Source organism: Danio aesculapii, chromosome 20 (genome assembly GCF_903798145.1).
Source record: "Danio aesculapii chromosome 20, fDanAes4.1, whole genome shotgun sequence".
Classification (NCBI taxonomy): domain Eukaryota; kingdom Metazoa; phylum Chordata; class Actinopteri; order Cypriniformes; family Danionidae; genus Danio; species Danio aesculapii.
The window spans coordinates 3,063,601-3,082,997 of NC_079454.1; the positions used below are offsets into that span (position 1 = coordinate 3,063,601).

At 39.7% G+C, this 19,397-nt stretch overlaps 2 protein-coding genes across 2 annotated transcripts in view; one reads left to right on the top strand and one right to left on the bottom strand.

The window, feature by feature from the left end:
• lama2 (laminin, alpha 2) overlaps positions 1–9,336 on the bottom strand; it is a 326,666-nt gene extending 317,330 nt beyond the window's left edge. The window contains 1 exon segment of the mRNA XM_056480993.1: positions 9,232–9,336. Coding sequence (XP_056336968.1) covers positions 9,232–9,298 — 67 coding nt within the window. The 5' untranslated portion in view covers positions 9,299–9,336.
• A 9,021-nt stretch (positions 9,337–18,357) lies between these two features.
• si:dkey-126h10.1 (vesicular inhibitory amino acid transporter) overlaps positions 18,358–19,397 on the top strand; it is a 20,848-nt gene continuing 19,808 nt past the window's right edge. The window contains exon 1 of the mRNA XM_056481370.1: positions 18,358–18,573. Within this exon, the coding sequence (XP_056337345.1) occupies positions 18,358–18,573 (216 nt within the window). The remainder of the gene's footprint in view (positions 18,574–19,397) is intronic.

A 19,397-nucleotide genomic window follows, 5' to 3' on the forward strand; every position in this document is an offset into this window, starting at 1 on the left:
TTAGTTTTCCAGAACCTTCACTTTCTCTGTTCCTCAACATTGAAAAGATCTCCTAAATGCCTCGAAATCAGGGATACCCAAACTCAGTCCTGGAGGGCCAGTGTCCTGAATGGACACACCTGAATCAGCTAACAAGCTCTTTCCAGGGATACTAGAAACTTCTACACAGATGTGTTAAAGAAAGTTGGAGCTAGTGAGTTTGGGTACCCCTGTTCTTAAACATATGGTATTCATTTTTCTTGAGCCTTTACTTTATCTGTTCCTCAGCAGTGTAATGATGTTCTTCTCCACTGAATAAATGTATCCTCTTTTTTCCATCCAAAACCATTTCCCATATTGCTCCATAAATGCCTGAAGTATTAAATGTGACACTCAACCAAAAATATTTAGTCTCCTCATTTGCTGTTCTTATTTGATAATATACTGTAGCAGGCCTCGCAGAGTTGAAGGTACATGCTCATAATACACTAATAAACCCCTTTTAGGGATAAATATGGTGCAAAATCATCCCTATAATGTTGCTGTCACAGCGATAAGCTATCGCAGCCCTAAAGGTCCAATTTTTGAATAGCTTTAGCTGAGTGTGAGGGACTGCAGAGAGACCAAATGAAAGTTACATTTCTGGAGTGTAAAATATGGAGCAGCGCACCTCAACCCCATCAACCTCATGCTGCATCCAATAGAAAATATCAAACCGAATTAATCTCCCCGCTCACCCTCTCTCTCTCTCTCAGTCTGTCTGTCATTACACTCAAAGCTTTCCCTGCTCAGACATAAATAAATCCAGAGGCCATTCATGTTGAGCGCAAGCAAATCAACGTCAAGCAATCGGTAAAACATTGAAAACAATCCATCAGAGCGTACTTTCTGCATCTGTTCATCAGCGTCGACCGGGATAAAGTCAGACCTGATCGGACTGGCCTATTCATCGGCGGCGTGGTGGAATTACCTATCGATTTTCCTCCTCAAGCATTCTGAAATCTTTCTCTCTCTTTTTTTTCTCTGACAGAGGCATTACAGAGACAAAGCCTGAGCGTGCATAATAATACTAACCACAAAGATGTTTTTCTTTCTCTATCTCCAGCCACATTCCCGCTCAAACGCTTGGAGTTGAAAGAAGAAATTAATACTTTTATTAAGCAAGGACACATTTAAATGATCAAAAGTGGTGTTAATATCTTGCTACAAAAGATTTCGATTTCAAAGAAATGCTTTCTAACGGTCACTACAGAGTTTCCACAAAAACATGAATGTATTAATCAGAATATTAATCAGAAATGATCAAATCTTCATATCAGAATGATTTCTGAAGGAATAAGCACAACAGTAAATTTGACTAGATATCTGGGTGAACAGGAGGCTGTATTTCAACTCTTGTGAAGCATGTTTACAACTAAGTGAAGTTCAGTTATAAACTAATTTCGAGAGGATCACGTGCTTATGATTGCTAGCGGCTGGATCCGCATTATCCAATTCTCAATGCACCAATCAGACGACTCCTAAGCTACTACAAATACCCTGGGTTACGTACCACCGCTATCTTCGTTTTGAAGAATCCCCCCATCCACCCCTACTCCTCCTTCTTCCTAGATGGGTGACACGGTGGCCCAGTGCTTAGCACGGTTGCCTCATAGCAAGAACGTCTCTGGTTCTAGGCTTTACCAAACCAGCAGACATTTCTGTGCGGAGTTTGCATTTTCTCCCCGTGCTCACGTGGGTTTCCCCCGGGTTCCCCGGTTTCCTCCCACCGTCCAAAAAACATGCATAAGTTAACTGACTAGTCCAAACCGGCACTATAGACATGCTCCTAGTAAATGATTATCTCTCAAGAGCAATCACTGGCTGTTCATTGGTTATTACAGCGGGGGAGTTCTCCAGATCTACCTGAGCTCAAACTTCCCTCTCGCCTTGCAACGGGAGGGAGCCCTGTACTCGGGGATCTTATGAGCTCAGGGCTCTCTCCCGGGACAGCATGCCAAACATGCTTATAATTAATCATCAGCTAAGTGTGAACTCATGAAACTCATTTTATGATATTAAAAGACTAATAGAATCAAACTTACTAGGCTCACTCGCTTATTCTTTGATCTACTTCACCAAGCACAACTCTGAATTAACTACAGAAATATATCTGAACATTACTTAAAGGGACAGTTCACCTAAAAATGTAAATCATTTATTCACCCTCTTCTTTTTTCCGCCGTCTTATTCAGATTGAGTTTCTTCTCCTGAACATGATGAGGAAAAAATATCTGACATCCACATCTGGTGGCTCGGTGGTTAGCAGGTTTGAGTCCCGGTTGGACCAGTTGGCATTTCTGTGTGGAGTTTGCACGTTCTCCCTGTGATTCTTCCGGGTGCTCCGGTTTCCCCCACAGTCCAAACACATGCGCTATAGGTGAATTGATGAACTAAACTGGCTGTAGTGTATAAGTGTGTGTGAATGAGAGTGTATGGGTGTTTCCCAGTACTGGGTTGTGGCTGGAAGGGTATCCGCTGCTTAAAACATATGCTGGGATGGTTGGCGGTTCATTCCGCTGTGGATACCCCTGATAAATAAGGTACTAAGCCGAATGGATGATTGACATCCAACCAATAGTATTTGTTTTCCCTACTGTGGATGTCAGCATTCTTTAAAATATCTCATAATATTTTAAAATATTTTATTTATCTCGTGTGTTGCTCATTGGGAAGGTTCTTACTGTAATATTTGTCACAAACGTTAAGTGAGACCTGCTACATGTCTGTCACTGTGCTGTTTATCTGACACAGCCAAGGTGGAGATTGAGGCACACTTTGACAGGCACGTGGGAACGGTGGCTGAGGAGAACTAGCATTAAAGGCACAGGCTACAAAAACAGCTACAGTATGTTCAGAGCAGAAAATCCCACTATTCAGAAAGCTATAATCAATAATCTGATGGGTGTTTTGAGCTGAAACTTTACAGACACCTTCTGGAGACTCAAAAGACTTGTCTTAAATCTCGAAAAAGGGGTAAAATAGCTGCACTTTAATTAATTTGATGCGTTGCGAGTAGGTATGGGATGTTTTCAAGGTATACCGCAGTTTGTAAAAGTCAAGTTTTTAAAACCGGCAACATTTTCTGCTATACCGTTCCTAAGGTAAATGTAAGATTTTTTTATTGACATTTTTTCGTTTTTTTAGGACAACAGTATCTCCAGTAGAAAAAATATACAAAGCTGATATTTTAAATTGTAAAGAATTCTGTGTTTTTGGAAACTAATGAAGACAGAAGTCAATGATTCATTTTCATTATTCAGCCTGACATGTTTACTGCTCTAAAATACCTTAAATGTTTCTCAAAATAAAATGTATTGTGCTCAAAGGGGAAAACGTTTTTGATTTTTCAGGGTGTCCGTGGGGGCTTAAAAAGTCTTAAATTTCAAAAACTATATTTAAGCTCTTTAAAAGTATTAAATTCACTGAAATATGCTGTTAAATACGGTCTTAAATACTTTTAGAAATGTCTTAATTTTCACTAATAGTCCATGTAAAGCTATGGTCAATCAATACAACCAACAAATCAATCTAAAAAACACGTTTAACTAAATTAACATTTATTAACTATTTAGCATGTCTTAGCATTTAGCATTTAGCATGTCTTCCTTACATCCTTACAATAACATTTGTTTAAAAGTTCTCCATGCATACATTTGTTGTGTATAAATTTTGTTTATTATAGCTTTTAAAGCACACATAGTTGACCTCTTTTTTATGATTTAATATTAATATGATGGTTGTTCTGAGTGTGCCAGTTTAGGTTCAGTTTAAAACACAATTCAGATTGTTTTATTATAATGTGTTAAAAAGTGTCATGTTGGGGGCGTGTCCACAGCTCGCTGATTTAGGGGTGTGTTGCTTCACATGTAGATTAGTTTCGACTACCCGCCCAACGTAACAAGGGGGCGGAGCCATGAGCTCACCCGCTCTGTGTTTGGGCAGACTGAGAGAAGGAGCAGAGGAGAGGATCAGCAATCAGTCGTACATATACAACTCGGACACAGACCAAGCAGAGAGTACAAAATCATGTGTCTTTGTACAGTTTTACAGCCAACTGTGTGCTAGTTTCAAGTGCCGAGCTTGTACACAGAAACTAATAACCACGCACACTGAATTAACTTTGACTGAGGCACCGGATGCGCCGCTCGAAGCCGCGACACGGCACACCAGACACTCTCTGTGGCGCGGCAGATACATGAAGTGTCCCGAATCGTCGCACCGTTGTGTGTACCCTGATAGAAACCTATGTTTAGAATGTTTAGTTAAGATCACAGGGAGCTTCTGGGATCGCGAGAAATGCAAACGGCTGAAGTATAAGGTAGACTCAATAAGAAGTACACATGTTTGCAAACCTACCTAAAGATACAACCAATAATTCCGATTGGAGCGATAATGTGGAGAATATTGATCTTGTGTTGAGCCCAATGAGCCTTGCATCTAAAAATAGAGCTAGGGTGTTCCTTTAGTGATATCGCTTCGACTCACGCTGAAAATGGCGGACGTGAATCAACAAACTGAGGATATGATGACGCGCCTGTCAATCAATATTGGTGGGCGGGGGGACCGCTCTCCTACGTAAAGTTGCGGTCGATTTGAAAACAGCTCCAATTGGTCCACGTTTTTTTTTTTGTTGTTAAATTGAAAAAAAAGCACTGGGTGTGTTTATATATCACCCCAATATGACGGTCTATACACCATACATGCACATATGTCTGTCCAAACAGCTTGAAAAGTAGATTTTTACCATAGGTGCCCTTTAAAACTTGTCTTTTTTTAAAAGAAAGATTATGCTAATAAAATTATATATATCTATAGAACTAGAGTTTGCTTGTTTTGACAGATTATTTAAAATATGTGGCAAATTTTTTTATTTAAATTTTAATGGGGTAAAAGTAAAAAAAAAATTGACTGGTTATACTGCAAATTATTAGTGTTTTGCCTTTTGAAAGTCTGAAGTTTCATTCATTATGGTCTTAAAAAGTCTTAAATTTGATGTGATTTAGTGACTAATTCGTATGAATTCGTACGATCTAATTCGTACATTTTCGTACGATTTGCTCATCCCCCAATGACGGTTGGGTTTAGGGGTGGGGTTAGATGCCTCCTTTTTAAAATCGTACAATTTCGTACGACTGAACTTGTACGAATTCGTACGAATTAGCCACTAAACTGACAAAACGTAAAATACTTACGTTTTCTCATGATATCAGGCTGGATGAGACCTGCAGAAACCCTGTTTTTACACAGACACTTTAAAAGAATTTATTTTAGAATTTATTCACAATACCATCATATTACATGATATACATCATACCATCGAAACCGTGATATTTTTATCCAAGGTTATCACACCGTCAGAAACCTGTGATATGAGACATCCAGTGGAACAAATGAAGCAAGTATTTAAAACAACTAAAGGCTGAGTGAGGTCTTGATCACACCGAATGTGCTTTATGCGATGAGAGGCAGCTCTTTTTCAATAGTTTTGATGAATAATGACAGAATTTTTTTGTGAACTATCCCTTTAAACAAGCTGTGGTCCTGATAAGAGGAAAATCCTCCCAACGGATCACCATCATCACTCATGACGGATGAGTTCAGACACTTTCTCTGGGGATTTGCGAGGATTTCTGTGAATCTCTAAAGCAGAGCAGTCTGTGCTGGAGCCTGAACCCCTCTCAAACACCAGCACTCAGGACAACATTATCAAAAAATGACTGTAATTTGTCACAGGTACATTTTTAAACACCCACACACACTTTCACACACACTACGGCCAATTTAGCTTCTCCAGGTCACCAAAACCACATGTGTGCGAGTGTGAAACCCACGCAGACACTAGGGAGAACATACAAACTTTATACAGATACACTCCTGGCCCAGGTGAGTATGAGATACTTCTCTCTCACGCACACACACACGCACACACTCTCTCTCTAACACACAAACACATACAAACTCATACCTATACACACATATATGCGCACACACACACACACACACACACACACACACACAATCTCACACACAAACTCATACCTACACACATATACACACATGTATAGTCACACAGACACACACACTATCACACACAAACACATACACACACATATACAAACATACAAATACACACACAGAAAGGCACCACACACATCCCCCTATGCACACACATACTCGCACACATATTTGTACACACACTCTCTCTCAGACACACACACACATATACATACATACATACATTACACACAGGCGTACACACACACTCTCTCACACAGACACACACACATCATGCTCAAACAGACACATTCTCTCTCACACACCCACACATTCAAAGACACACTCAGACACACACATACTCTGTCACACAAACACATACACGTCTGTGTGTTTGAATATAGAGGCAATGCACGAGTTGCCTTACAGACAATAAAAGACAAAATACGCTTCGGACACACACACACACACACTCACAGATGTCATTAACACACATCAGTGGGAGACTCCAGCACTTCAGGCCTGCAGAAAGGAAACAATGCGGATCTTAAGAAAGCATTTAAACAGTGTGATATTAAAGGCCACTGTGTACTATCTGACTCACACACAAACACACACACACACTCACACACCACACACACACACTAATTTATTCTCTCAGTGGAGAAAAAGCTTTGATTGCTGCTGTTGGAGAGCGAAAAGCAGATCACATTCACTGCTCATCATACACACACACATATTCTCACCCATACTGACACACACTGCTCATCTGCCAGACTGCTTCTCACACACATGCAAACACATTTACACTCACACTTTATTTGGTACACCTGTCCAATTGCTAGTTAACGCAAATTTCTAATCAGCCAATCACATGACAGCAACTCAATGCATTTAGGCATGTAGACATGGTCAAGACGATCTGCTGCAGTTTAAACAGAGTATCAGGATGGGGAAGAAAGGGGATTTAAGTGACTTTGAATGTGGCGTGGTTGTTGCTGCCAGACAGGCTGCTCTGAGTATTTCAGAAACTGCTGATCTACATGGATTTTCACGCACAACAATCTCTAGGGTTCACAGAGAATGGTCTGACAAAGAGGAAATATCCAGTGAGCGGCAGTTCTGTGGGCGCAAATGCCTTGTTGATGCCAGAGGTCAGAGGAGAATGGCCAGACTGGTTCCAGCTGATAGAAAGGCAACAGTAACTCAAATAAGCACTCGTTACAACCGAGGTCTGCAGAAGAGCATCTCTGAACACACAACACATCCAACCTTGAGGCGGATGGGCTACAGCAGCAGAAGACCACACCGGGTGCCGCTCCTGTCAGCTAAGAACAGGAAACTGAGGCTACAATTCACACAGGCTCACCAAAACTGGACAATAGAAGATTAGAGAAACGTTGCCTGGTCTGATGAGTCTCCATTTCTGCTGCCACATTCGGATGGTCGGGTCAGAATTCAGCATCAACAACATGAAAGCATGGATCCATCATGTCTTGAATCAATGGTTCAGGCTGCTGGTGGTGGTGTAATGGTGTGGGGGATATTTTCTTGGCACACTTTGGGTCCATTAGTACCAACTGAGCATCGTGTCAACGCCACAGCCTTTCTTCAAAATTTGTGTTGGTGGGGCAATAGTACATCACCTTTTTTAGGACTACACCACTAACACACAAAATCAAACCTACACACAACTCACAGACACACACACACAAACTCATACATACACACAGAGACACAAACTCACATGCAGACACACAACTTACAAACAAACGTGTGTGTAGATCATACACAGTTTGAAGAGTCACTAACAGAATCCCACAACACAATGACAGAAGAATAAAACTCATAATAATGAAATCATCATCAGTGTCTTCAAGTTGAAGGTTGGTGCAAAAATGACTAATAACAGCACTGTAGAGCAATATCAATGCTGCACACGGCATTATTCACTGACAATACACTTCAGCTTTGTCCTCAGACAAAAAAACTGATTTATTTTTGTAAATGAGCCAATATAAGATCAAATATTCAGAAATACTGATGAAGACTGTACAGAAACCAGTTGTAGAGCCAGAAAATATGGTCAGAATATATGTACTGTGTGTGTGTGTGTATATATATATATATATATATATATATATATATATATATATATATATATATATATATATATATATATATATATATATATATATATATATATATATAGTTGAAGTTAGAATTATCAGCCCCCCTTTGCATTTTTTTTTCTGTTTTACATATTTTCCAAATGATGTTTAACAGAGCAAGGAAATTTTCACAGTATGTCTGATTTTTTTTTTCCTCTGGAGAAAGTCTTATTTGTTTTATTTCGGATAGAATGAAAGCAGTTTAAAAAAAAATTATGAACCATTTCTTAAGGTCAAAATTATAAGTCTCTTTAAGCTATAGTTTTTTCAATCTACAGAACAAACCATCGTTATACAATATCTTGCCTAATTACCCTAACCTGCCTAGTTAACCTAATTAACCTAGTTAAGCCTTTAAATTTCACTGTAAGCTGTATAGAAGTGTCTTGAACAATATCTAGTCAAATATTATTTACTGCCATCATGACAAAGAGAAAAGAAATCAGTTATTAGAGATGAGTTATTAAAACTATTATGATTAGAAATGTGTTGAACAAAATCTTCTCTCCGTTAAACAGAAATTGGGGGAAAAAAATAAACAGGGGGGCTAATAATTCTGAGGGGCTAATAATTCTGACTTCAACTGTATATCTATATATATATAATAACTCGGGGGGGGGGGGGAGTAGTTATTTTAGAGGAAACGCGTTGATGAAAAAAGAAAAATTATTACTTATTCCAAAGTAAAGCTGATGATGAATATGCGAAAACCGATTGTAAAATAAATCAACAATAAATAAATATTTCCCTCAAGTCAGCACACTGCTGGTTCTGTAAGCTCAACACACACGGCATCTTGTGATTTCGCGGCCCACAAACAAAACCGTGTACTTTACTATCTATGAAACAAAAGCTGAGCAGAGTTAACGCCACATGAACTCTGAGAGCGCGCGCGCTCAGATCCGCCAGTAACAGACACACACACACAGAGAGAGAGAGAGAGAGAGAGAGAGAGAGAGAGAGAGAGAGAGAGAGAGAGAGAGAGAGAGAGAGAGAGAGAGACTCTCCCTCTCTCTCACACACACACACACACACACTCACTCACCCCTCTGCGGAGCTCCACAACACCGCCACAGCAGCCCGAGCAGCGCCACTAAACTCCGTGTGTCCATGTCCGCGTCTGCTGCTCCTCATGCGCGCGCAATGACTGAAGTAAAGTCTCCAGAAACTCCAGGAGGGACTTTGGGAAGTTCGGCACGCGGGTCTGGAAGAGGAGGAGCCGAGATCCCACTCCTCCAGCATCCCACACTGAGACCCGCGCAACACACACACACACTGAACCCACATGATAAAATACTATAGTAAGGTAAAGTGAATACTACAGTGTTTTAAAACCACACTATAGTAAAGTACTAAAATTTACGTGTTGTGGTGATTCTATAGTTGCTGTGTTAACAAATGTCGAACAAATACTGTAGAGTATATTAGCCTATACTACAATACACCATTACAGTATAAATTACATTATATACTATTGTGTTTTTAACCATCCTAAGGTAAAATAGGGTAACACGGTGGCTCAGCACTGTCGCGTCATAGCAAGAAGATCGCTGGTCCCAGCTGGGCCAGTTGGCATTTCTGTGTGGAGTTTGCATGTTCTCCCCATGTTGACTTGGGGACTCCTCCGGGTGTTTCCCCCACAGTCCAAACACATGTGCTATAGGTGAACTGAATTGGCCATAGTGCATGAGTGTGTATGGGTGTTTCCCTGTACTGGGTTGCAGCTGGAAGGGCATATGCTGTAAGACATATAGTATGCTGGATAAGTTGGCGGTTTATTCCACTGTGGCGACCCCTGATGAATATAGGGACTAAGCCAAAGGAAAACGAATGAATGAATTATAGTGAATAGTTATATAGTTAGAGTACTTGAATTGATCTTTTGTAGTGAGTCTATATTACTGTAGTAACTAATGATAAACAAACGACTGCATGGTATATTATACTACCATTTTTACCATAGTGAAAACTACAGCCCACGCCCTTTTGGGGTCCCCAGAGTTACTATTAGGAGGCCCAATCAAACTGATAAGAATGTTGTCATAGAGCCCGTACTGGCCAGTGGCGTTCCTGTTCTTAAGTATCAAAATACATGTGTTGTGTGTTAGAAGAATGTAATTTAGGTTTAGAATGACTTTAGTAAACAAGAGCAAAATAAATTCTGCAACAGTTTAATTCTTTATTATTTACATCAATAGACTGTTTCAATATATTTAATTATTTAATTCAATATACAGTTGAAGACTGAATTATTGGCCCGCCTGTAAATTTTAATAAAAAAAAATATCTCAGACATGTTCCAAGTATTGTTTAACAGAATAAGGAAATATAATTTAATATATGCTTATCATCTAGATATTTTTCATCTGGAGAAAGTGCTATTTATTATAGTTTGGCTGAAACATAAACATTTATTTAAAAAAAATGTAAAACCATTTTAAGGTCAATATTATTAGCCCCCTTAAGCTACAGTTGAAGTCAGAATTAGCCCCCCGTTTATTTTTTTTCCCCCAATTTGTGTTTAATGGAGAGCAGATTTTTTCAACACATTTCTAATCATAATAGTTTTACTATTTAAAACAGTAAAAAATAGTTTAACTCATCTCTAATAACTGATTTATTTTCTCTTTGTCATGATGACAGTAAATAATATTAGACTAGATATTGTTCAAGACACTTCTATACAGCTTAAAGTGACATTTAAAGGCTTAACGAGGTTAATTAGGTTAACTAGGCAGGTTAGGGTAATTAGGCAAGTTATTGTATAATGATGGTTTGTTCTGTTGACTGTCGAAAAAAATATATAGCTTAAAGGGGCTAATAATATTGACCTTAAAATGGTTCATAAAAAATTAAAAACTGCTTTTATTCTAGACGAAATAAAACAAATAAGAAAAAATATTATCAGACATACTGTGAAAATTTCCTTGCTCTGTTAATAAGTTATTAAAACTGGCGATTCAGTAGTGCAGTAGGTAGTGCTGTCGCCTCACAGCAAGAAGGTCACTGATTTGAGCCTCGGCTGGGTCAGTTGGCTTTTCGGTGTGGAGTTTGCATGTTTTCCCTGCGTTCGCTTGCGTTTCCTCCGGGTGCTCAGGTTTCCCCCACAGTCCAAACACATGCGCTATTGACCTTATTCTTCAATGAGGAAGTGCGCTCGTTTTTGCGATTGTTTTAGAACTTCCAATTCAGCTGCCTATGGGAGAAATGACTATGAATCATAAACGGCAGAAAACGGTTGAACTACTTACTCTACAAACAAGTGTTTGCTTGACAATACAGACAAAGTAGAATAATATAATAAGAAAATATCAGTTTGCAACATCAAGCAGCAAAACGAGCTGTTTTTAACATCTAAAAATGAATGGAAGTGAATGAGACCGGAAGTCTCGTGCCAAAATGATTCAAATGGCTGCGCCCACTCATACGCGGAGATTAAGGTAAATATCGGAATTGAATAAACTAAATTGTCCATAGTGTATGAGTGTGAATGAGTGTGTATGGGTGTTTCCCAGAGATGGGTTGCAGCTGGAAGGGCATCTGTTATGTAAAACATATGCTGAATAAGTTGGCGGTTCATTCCGCTGTGGTGACCCCGGATTAATAAAGGGACTAAGCCGAAAAGAAAATGAATGAATGAGTTATTAAAACTATTATGTTTAGAAATGTGTTGATAAAATCGATTAATTCGTTAATCTTTTCCCCGTTAAACATCACTTGGAAAATATTAGAGAAATAAAACAATTATAAGTATTAGTTGTTTTTGTTCTTGTTATAAATACTATTGTTATTATTACTATTGTACTTATTTTTCATTATTATATCATGTGAGCTCATAAACTCCTAACAAATCAGTCCAGTTCCTCAATACGAGTTTGTTTATGATATTTGTGTTTGATATTCTGGGACAGTGTTAGCAGTAACGTGTGTTTTTATGTGTGTTTTTCAGTATCGGCGAGGGTCTGAAATCCTCTGGGTCTGAATGAGCTCTGCTGCAGGAGTTCAGGAGTTTCTGGTCTTCCTCTGCACCCTCTAGTGTTGAACTCATCTCTATTCTCCACAGCACACCCTGTCCTTAAATACTTTTTAGGGGACATTTTCACCCTCGTTTTTACAAGATGTAAAATAAGTCTCTGATGTCACTAGTGTGTGTGTGTGTGTGTGTGTGTGTGTGTGTGTGTGTGTGTGTGTGTGTGTGTGTGTGAAATTTCAGCTCAAAATACCACACAAATAATGTTTTATATATTAATGTTTCTGAAACTGACCCTTTCAGGCTTTGATCCTAATTTTGGTGACTGTCGCTTTAAATTCAAATGCGATTGAGCTCTTTTCAAAAGAGGGCGGAGCTACAAATGCCTGTGTGTCAGCATAGTGGCAGATTCAAAATGTCATTTGTATGAAAAAGCTTAAATGTGTGCTTCAGTGTCAGTGTGTGCTTCTAGCTTCTGTCAGTCTAGAGACTCCTGTCACTGTTCATCTAAAACTCCACATCTATAATCCTCTTAGTCTATGCTGACATTATCTTCAGCAGCTCAAAAACTCTAACGGCTAATGGACAGACGGCTGCTTCTCACTCAGGGCTTTTTATGCTAATGAGGGAGAGATGGTCACTAGTGGGCGGGGCTTCCCCCCTCTGATGACACGTACAAAAGGATAATGTCAATCAAAGTGTTTCTGTTTTGATCAAGTCTGATTATAAACAACAGAATTAATTAATGTTTAGCATGTAAAGCTGGTTATTTTCGCACACTGCTGACACACAACTGGGTTTAAATCCCTCATGAAAGTGATTTTTGCATAATAGGTCCTCTTTAATAATTATCATCCTATTTCTTGCAAAACTCATAGAGCATGTTGCAGGCTTTGCAGATGTACAGTCATCTCATAGTGAAGGATCTTTCAGTCTAGCTTCAGAAAATGGCTTCCTCTTTGTTTTTATTCTCTTTGATCTCACTGCCACTTTCACTGTTAAAGAGCGTAGTGTGTAAAGGCCCGTTTCCACTGAGTGGTACGGTACGGTACGGTACGGTTCGGTTTGGTATGCTTTTATAGCTGTTTCCACTGTCAAAAGGCCTCCCGAACCGAACCGAACCGAACCGTACCGTACCACTTTTTCGGCACCCTTTCGAAAGGGTACCAAACACGAGAAAGGGTACCAAAAGGCGGAGCCACACGCGCAGCTGAACACTATTGGTTTACAGAGATACGTCATTCGCTTGCGCAACAAGCCAGAATGAAAACAAAAAAACCGCCATGTTTGAAATACACAGCCGAGAGATTACAGCGGAATTATTTATACATATAATAACGAGCCATGGTCGACCTGGGCTCAAACAAACCTTGTCGTCGTCTTGATGAACAGCACAAAGCCATGGAGTAGAGCAGATTTACCCTGTGCCCCGTAGTTTTTTACGAGCCAGTCTGAGGCGCGAGCGGTTTCGCTTTCTTCCTTGCGCTCGCCGCGCGTCTATATCTGAAAAAACAACCTTCTTGAGCTGATGATAATAACGTGCGCTTGATTATTGACGTGCTTTTGAAACCCGATCCTGTAAGACACTGACAAACGCGAGAGTGAAGCATGAAGAAACAAAGGAGAAGCCGGAAAAAAGGAGCACATTATTTTTCAGCAAACATGAACAAAATGCCATGTATAACTAACTTATTATCTTCATCTTTTGGTCTAACATGAACTGGGAATGATGGAATTACTCTCTAACAGAGGCTACATGTGCTGCTGAAGATTACAGACACAAATAAGAGGTTTTCACTGACTGTAGGCTACAATTTGTGTTGTTTTTGAACCTAAATATGGACGAAATGTCTGTTGTGTGTAGTTCTTCTGTAATTGATAACAAATCGGAGACTGTAAGGGGCTGTTTGTGTTTATATATGTTCATTTATTTATTTATTTAATATAATTACAGACGTTATGTCATTGATCTGCAGTTATAATCAACTCATGTTCATTGAAAAGTTAGTAATAAACATTTATACACAAGTATTTATGTGTGTAAAGCCTCCGTTTTGTGAGAAGAGCTTCTCATATGATATGTAAGTGACCCGTACAGCTTTATTGTAGACATTTCCTCGAGTGAGAATGATGTCGACTGAAACTTTCTGTCATACACCACGCCCACCAAAAGGGTACCCTTGTTAGTGGAAACGCAAGCCTGATAAAGGTGACCCGTACCAAACCGAACTGTACCGTACCGTACCAGTCAGTGGAAACGAGCCATAACATAGCTCTAAGTGAAGTGAAATATCCAGCTAAGGCTTAAATCTGTAAGTGTACAGTGTTTAAAACTGTTGATTCATCTATAAAAGAGTCGACTCATAGTGCTTCAAAAGAGTCGTCTTGATAACGAGTCATTAGGTGTTTCGCGATGACGCGACTACGAATCACAAGCCCCGCCCAGTAGTTGCGCGCGCAAACCCGGGAGATTTGAAACCTGCTGCCCCGCCCACTAACACAGAAACCGGTCGAATGAAGTCACGTTGTGCTCAGATGGATATTATTGACAGTTCACCCAAAGATGAAACTGTGAAGAGTCAGTGGTTAAGGTTTATTTTTGCAAAAATACCTCAGCATTATAGCCCAGCCTTGTGCAGTGCTTCTGGAAACTACATGCTTACAAAGAAGACTTCATCGGCCGTTTGTTAAAGGAAGGATCAGAAAAGACTACTGATGGACTATGTCAGAACATGGATCAGTGCATCTGCATCATGGATCAGTTTCTTCCTCCATTTCACAAGTGTAAGTATGTGCGATTAAAATTGTTGCCTCGTTTACTCTAGCTTGCAAATTATGTATTTAGTTGTTTTGTTACTTGTAACCGCCTGTACTGTTTCAGGTTAACTCTTATTTTAAACCCGGAAGATGAAATTAGCTGACAAAAGCTCAAAATTATCCAGTTTTCCCCACAATTAAAGCTGACAGGTGCTAACGTCATCTTAACTGATGCTCAACACACACACGTCTGTTAAAATGATAAGATGTACTCCAACTCTTGAACTTTTATGGTAAGTTAATAGTGAGTAACCTTTCGTTTTATGGCTGAACTAACCCTTTAATAATATCCTGCTCATCTCATCGGCCTGGTAAATGTGCTTCATTTATTTGAAACACTGACGGCTCTGTTTTGGAGTTATAAATTGCATTTTTAAAACGGAAGAAGTTATATTGGATTCGAATCTGTCTTTGGACTATCATGAGCAATGCATTGTTAAGAGCTCCACTTTTCATCTCAGAAATTTTGCTAGACTCATTCTTTGCTATCGCTCTCCTTGACTGAAAGGCTTATTAACCTGTCAGCTGACACGCCCATATTTGAGGGTACGGGCCTGCAAAGGGGATGTCAAAATGCAAATGAATATAATTCTGGAACGCTTTTGAAAATGATCTTCATTCTGGTCCTGTTTTAAAGTTTCTTGTCTGCAAAGAAGTTTTAGTTTCTAAAAGTTGATTATAATAAAAAAAAAAGTGCTGTAATACCGAGTAGCACCGTGGTGCAGTGGTTAGCGCTGTCGCCTCACAGCAAGAAGGCCGCTGGTTCGAGTTCTGGCTGGGTCAGTTGGCGTTTCTGTGTGGAGTTTGCATGTTCTCCCTGTGTTGGTGTGGATTTCCTCCAGGTGCTCTGGCTTTTCCCAGTCCAAACAAATGTGCTGTATGTGAATTGGATGATCTAAATTAGCCGTAGTGAACATGAGAGTGTATGGGTGTTTCCCAGTACTGGGTTGTGGCTGGAAGGGCATTTGCTGCATGAAACATATGCTGAAAAAGCTGGCGGTTCATTAGTCCCTGATAAAAAGGGACTAAGCTGAATGAACATATATTAAATAAATTTAAAATAATATTTGGTTCACCTAAAATGATGTGAAGTAAAAGCCAGAGGTCTCAAGAAGATGGTATGTATTAAAATTGATATTACAAAAATTAAAACAAGGTTTTTGTGAGCTGCTATATCAACAACTGCTATGGAACGATGTGTGTTTGTCTGAATAACACAGTTGAGAACCGGGTTAATAACTGTACTCTCGTGTTAGTAAATGTACTATAGAGCGGGTTTTGGGCAGCCGCTGCAATCGGATAATTTAGCAAAGTTGCCAACCCAGGAGTGTTACAGACTGTACCAAAAAGCTGAGTACCGGGGGTGGGGTAAAATTCCAGGTGTTTTCCAGGAGAAATAACAAAACGGGAGGGTGGCAGGAGATGGGTCTGAAACATGGGAGACTCTCTGGAAAAATGGGAGTGTTGGCAGGTATGTTCCTAAAGGACACTTGGTTAACATTACTTCATATAAAGTTTCAATTGTATTCTCAATATTTTGGACAGTTTATAACAAAGTTGGCATGAAATCATAATTAATCTTCTTATTAATCTATCTTATATAGTAGTGCTTGTTATAAACAATGATTCTGAGCACTTCATAATTTAGCATAATTCACTTGCCCTGATAATCTTTAACCAAATACCACTAACTTCCCTCGCCTTGAAATGACTTTCTTCACTTCTGGTCACATGAAAGGCCTTAGGGTGGAGCTATCAGTCTTTTAGGGCGGCGCTATCAGTCTTTTAGGGTGGAGCTATCAGTAATTTGTGGTGGGGCTGTGGGTGATTAAGGGTGGGGCTATCAGTTGTTTAGGGCATGACTATAAGACATTTAGGAAGGGACTATCAGTCTTTTAGGGCGGAGCTATTAGTCCTTTAGGGTGTGGCTATCAGTTGTTTAGGGCATGACTATGTCATTTAGGGAGGGGCTATCAGTCTTGTGGGGCCGAGCTATCAGTCGTTTGGCATGACTATAAATCTTTTAGGGAGGGGCTATCAGTCTTTTTGGGCGGAGCTATCAGTCTTGTAGGACGGAGTTATCAGCATTTTAGGGTGGAGCTACCAGTCGTTTGGGGCGAGGCAATCAATGATTTAGGCCGGGGCTATCAGTGATTTAGGGTGGGGCTATCAGTCATTCAAGACATGACTATCATTCCTTTAAGGTGGAGCCATCAGTCGTTGGTGGTGGAGCTATTAGTGATTTAAGGTGGGGCTATCAGTCCTTTAGAGCGGGACAATCAGTGATTTAGGCCGGGGCTATTAGTCCATTAAGGTGGAGCTATCAGTCATTTAGGTAGAAGCTATCAGTTCTTTAGGACAGAGCAATCAGTTACTTAAGGCGGGACTATCAGTCTTTTTGGGTGGAGCTATCAGTATTTTAGAACGGAGCTATCAGTCGTTTGGGGTGGGGCTATCAGAGATTTAGGGAGGGATTATCAGTCCTTTAAGTCGAAGCTATCAGTTACTTAGGACAAAGCTATTAGTTCTTTAGGGCAGAGTTATCAGTCATTTAAGGCGGGGCTATAAATCTTTTAGGGTGGAGCTATCAGTCATTTAAGGAGTGACTATCAGTTCTTTAAGGCGGGGCTATCAGTGATTTAGGGTGGGGCTATTAGTCCTTTAAGGCAGAGCTATCAGTCATTTAGGACGAAGCTATCAGTTCTTTAGGGCAGAGCTGTTAATTACTTAAGGCAGGACTATCAGTCTTTTAGGGCGGAGCTATCAGTCGTTTGGGGTGGGGCTATTGTGATTTAGGGTGGGGCTATCAGTCCTTTAGGGTGGGGTTATCAGTCATTTAAGGCGTGACTATCAGTTCTTTAGGGCAGGGCTATCAGTGATTTATTTTTAGCCAGGAGATCACATTGAGAGAGTGTCTCTTCTTCCAGTGAGACCTGGTCATTTAGGCTGGGGCTATCAATCCTTAAGGGTGGGGCTAACAGTTCTTTAGGGCGGGGCTATCAGTGATTCAAATAGCTCAAGTTGTTGTGTGTTTTGTATTTTAACTAGTTTGTTTTATTATATAAAGTACCTATGGAAACTTTATTTAAGGCTCTTTATGATAATAAAGTTATTATTATGCGATTATTATTCTCTAAACAAACATCCACAGGCGATGGAATGATTATAATGTTACAGTTCAGCGGTCTGTCAGTCCTGCACTCCTCTGTGCTGCCGTCGGCCAATTTAAGAAGACAGGCGTCCCACTCCTGCTCACCAGTGCGGCGGTCTGGATCTCCCTCAGACTGACGTGTGGCCCGTCAGAAATTCTACACTCATGCTGGACATCAGCAGGGTTTAGCAGGACCCAGACTCTCTCTGTGTGTCCACACTTACTGCGGAGCAATGTCCCATCTGCAGCTGTCCTGGCTAAAGCGTCTGCACGCAGGTGCGGAGGAGAGCCAAGGTCTGGTGCTGAGGGATGAGCTGGGACAGACCTACGGAGACCACAGGAGCCAGTCTCAGATGTCCAGCCCTGAGGATCCAGAACACACTCAAAATACGAACAACGCCACTATCACCTCCTGGGAGGCCGGCTGGAACGTCACCAACGCCATACAGGTGAGCTCATACACACCTGCTGATCTGACACAGCACACACTCTTGAAGATGCTGAGATGTTTTAACACACACTGTAAAAAAAGTTGACTCAACCCTAAATTGTAAGGATTTTTTGTTGTTGTTGACTCAAGTTCTTTCAATTTTAAGTTGAGACAACTTTTCTTTTTTTTTCAAAGTTTTTTTTTTTGTTGGACCAAATATGGACAAGCCCAACTGTTGGGTTAAAAGGTGTGATTTAACAATTTATCAACATTTTAACAACATACCACAAAAAAAAAAAAAAACACTTTGGGAAATTATGCCTTACCTGAAAAATGTATAAACATGTTTACATTGATGTGTAGTCTGTTATGACAGGAAAAAAATTAAATAATCTAAATCTAAATACTGACAAAATCTACTTTAAAGTTATACATTTTATAAATGATAGAAAATATTAATTCTAAAATAAAAATAAAACATAAATTAGAATTAATTTAAAAAATTCTGATGATTTTAATAGTAATTTTGACTCATTGGTCACACTTTGCAATAACATTAACATTAGTTAATGTATTTACTAACATCAACTAAGCATGAACAGTACTTGTACAGCATTTATTAATCATAATTCAACACTTACTAATGCATTATTAACATCCAAATCCATGCTTGTTAACATTAGATAATGCATCGTGAGTTAACATGAACTAACAATGAACAAGTGTATCTTCATTAATTATTGTTAACTAACATGAACTAATACTGTATTATTGTAACAAGGGGAGTGACAGAAACAACTGAGGTTTGGATCCACGTGCAGGTTTATTCAAAGTCAGGCAAGC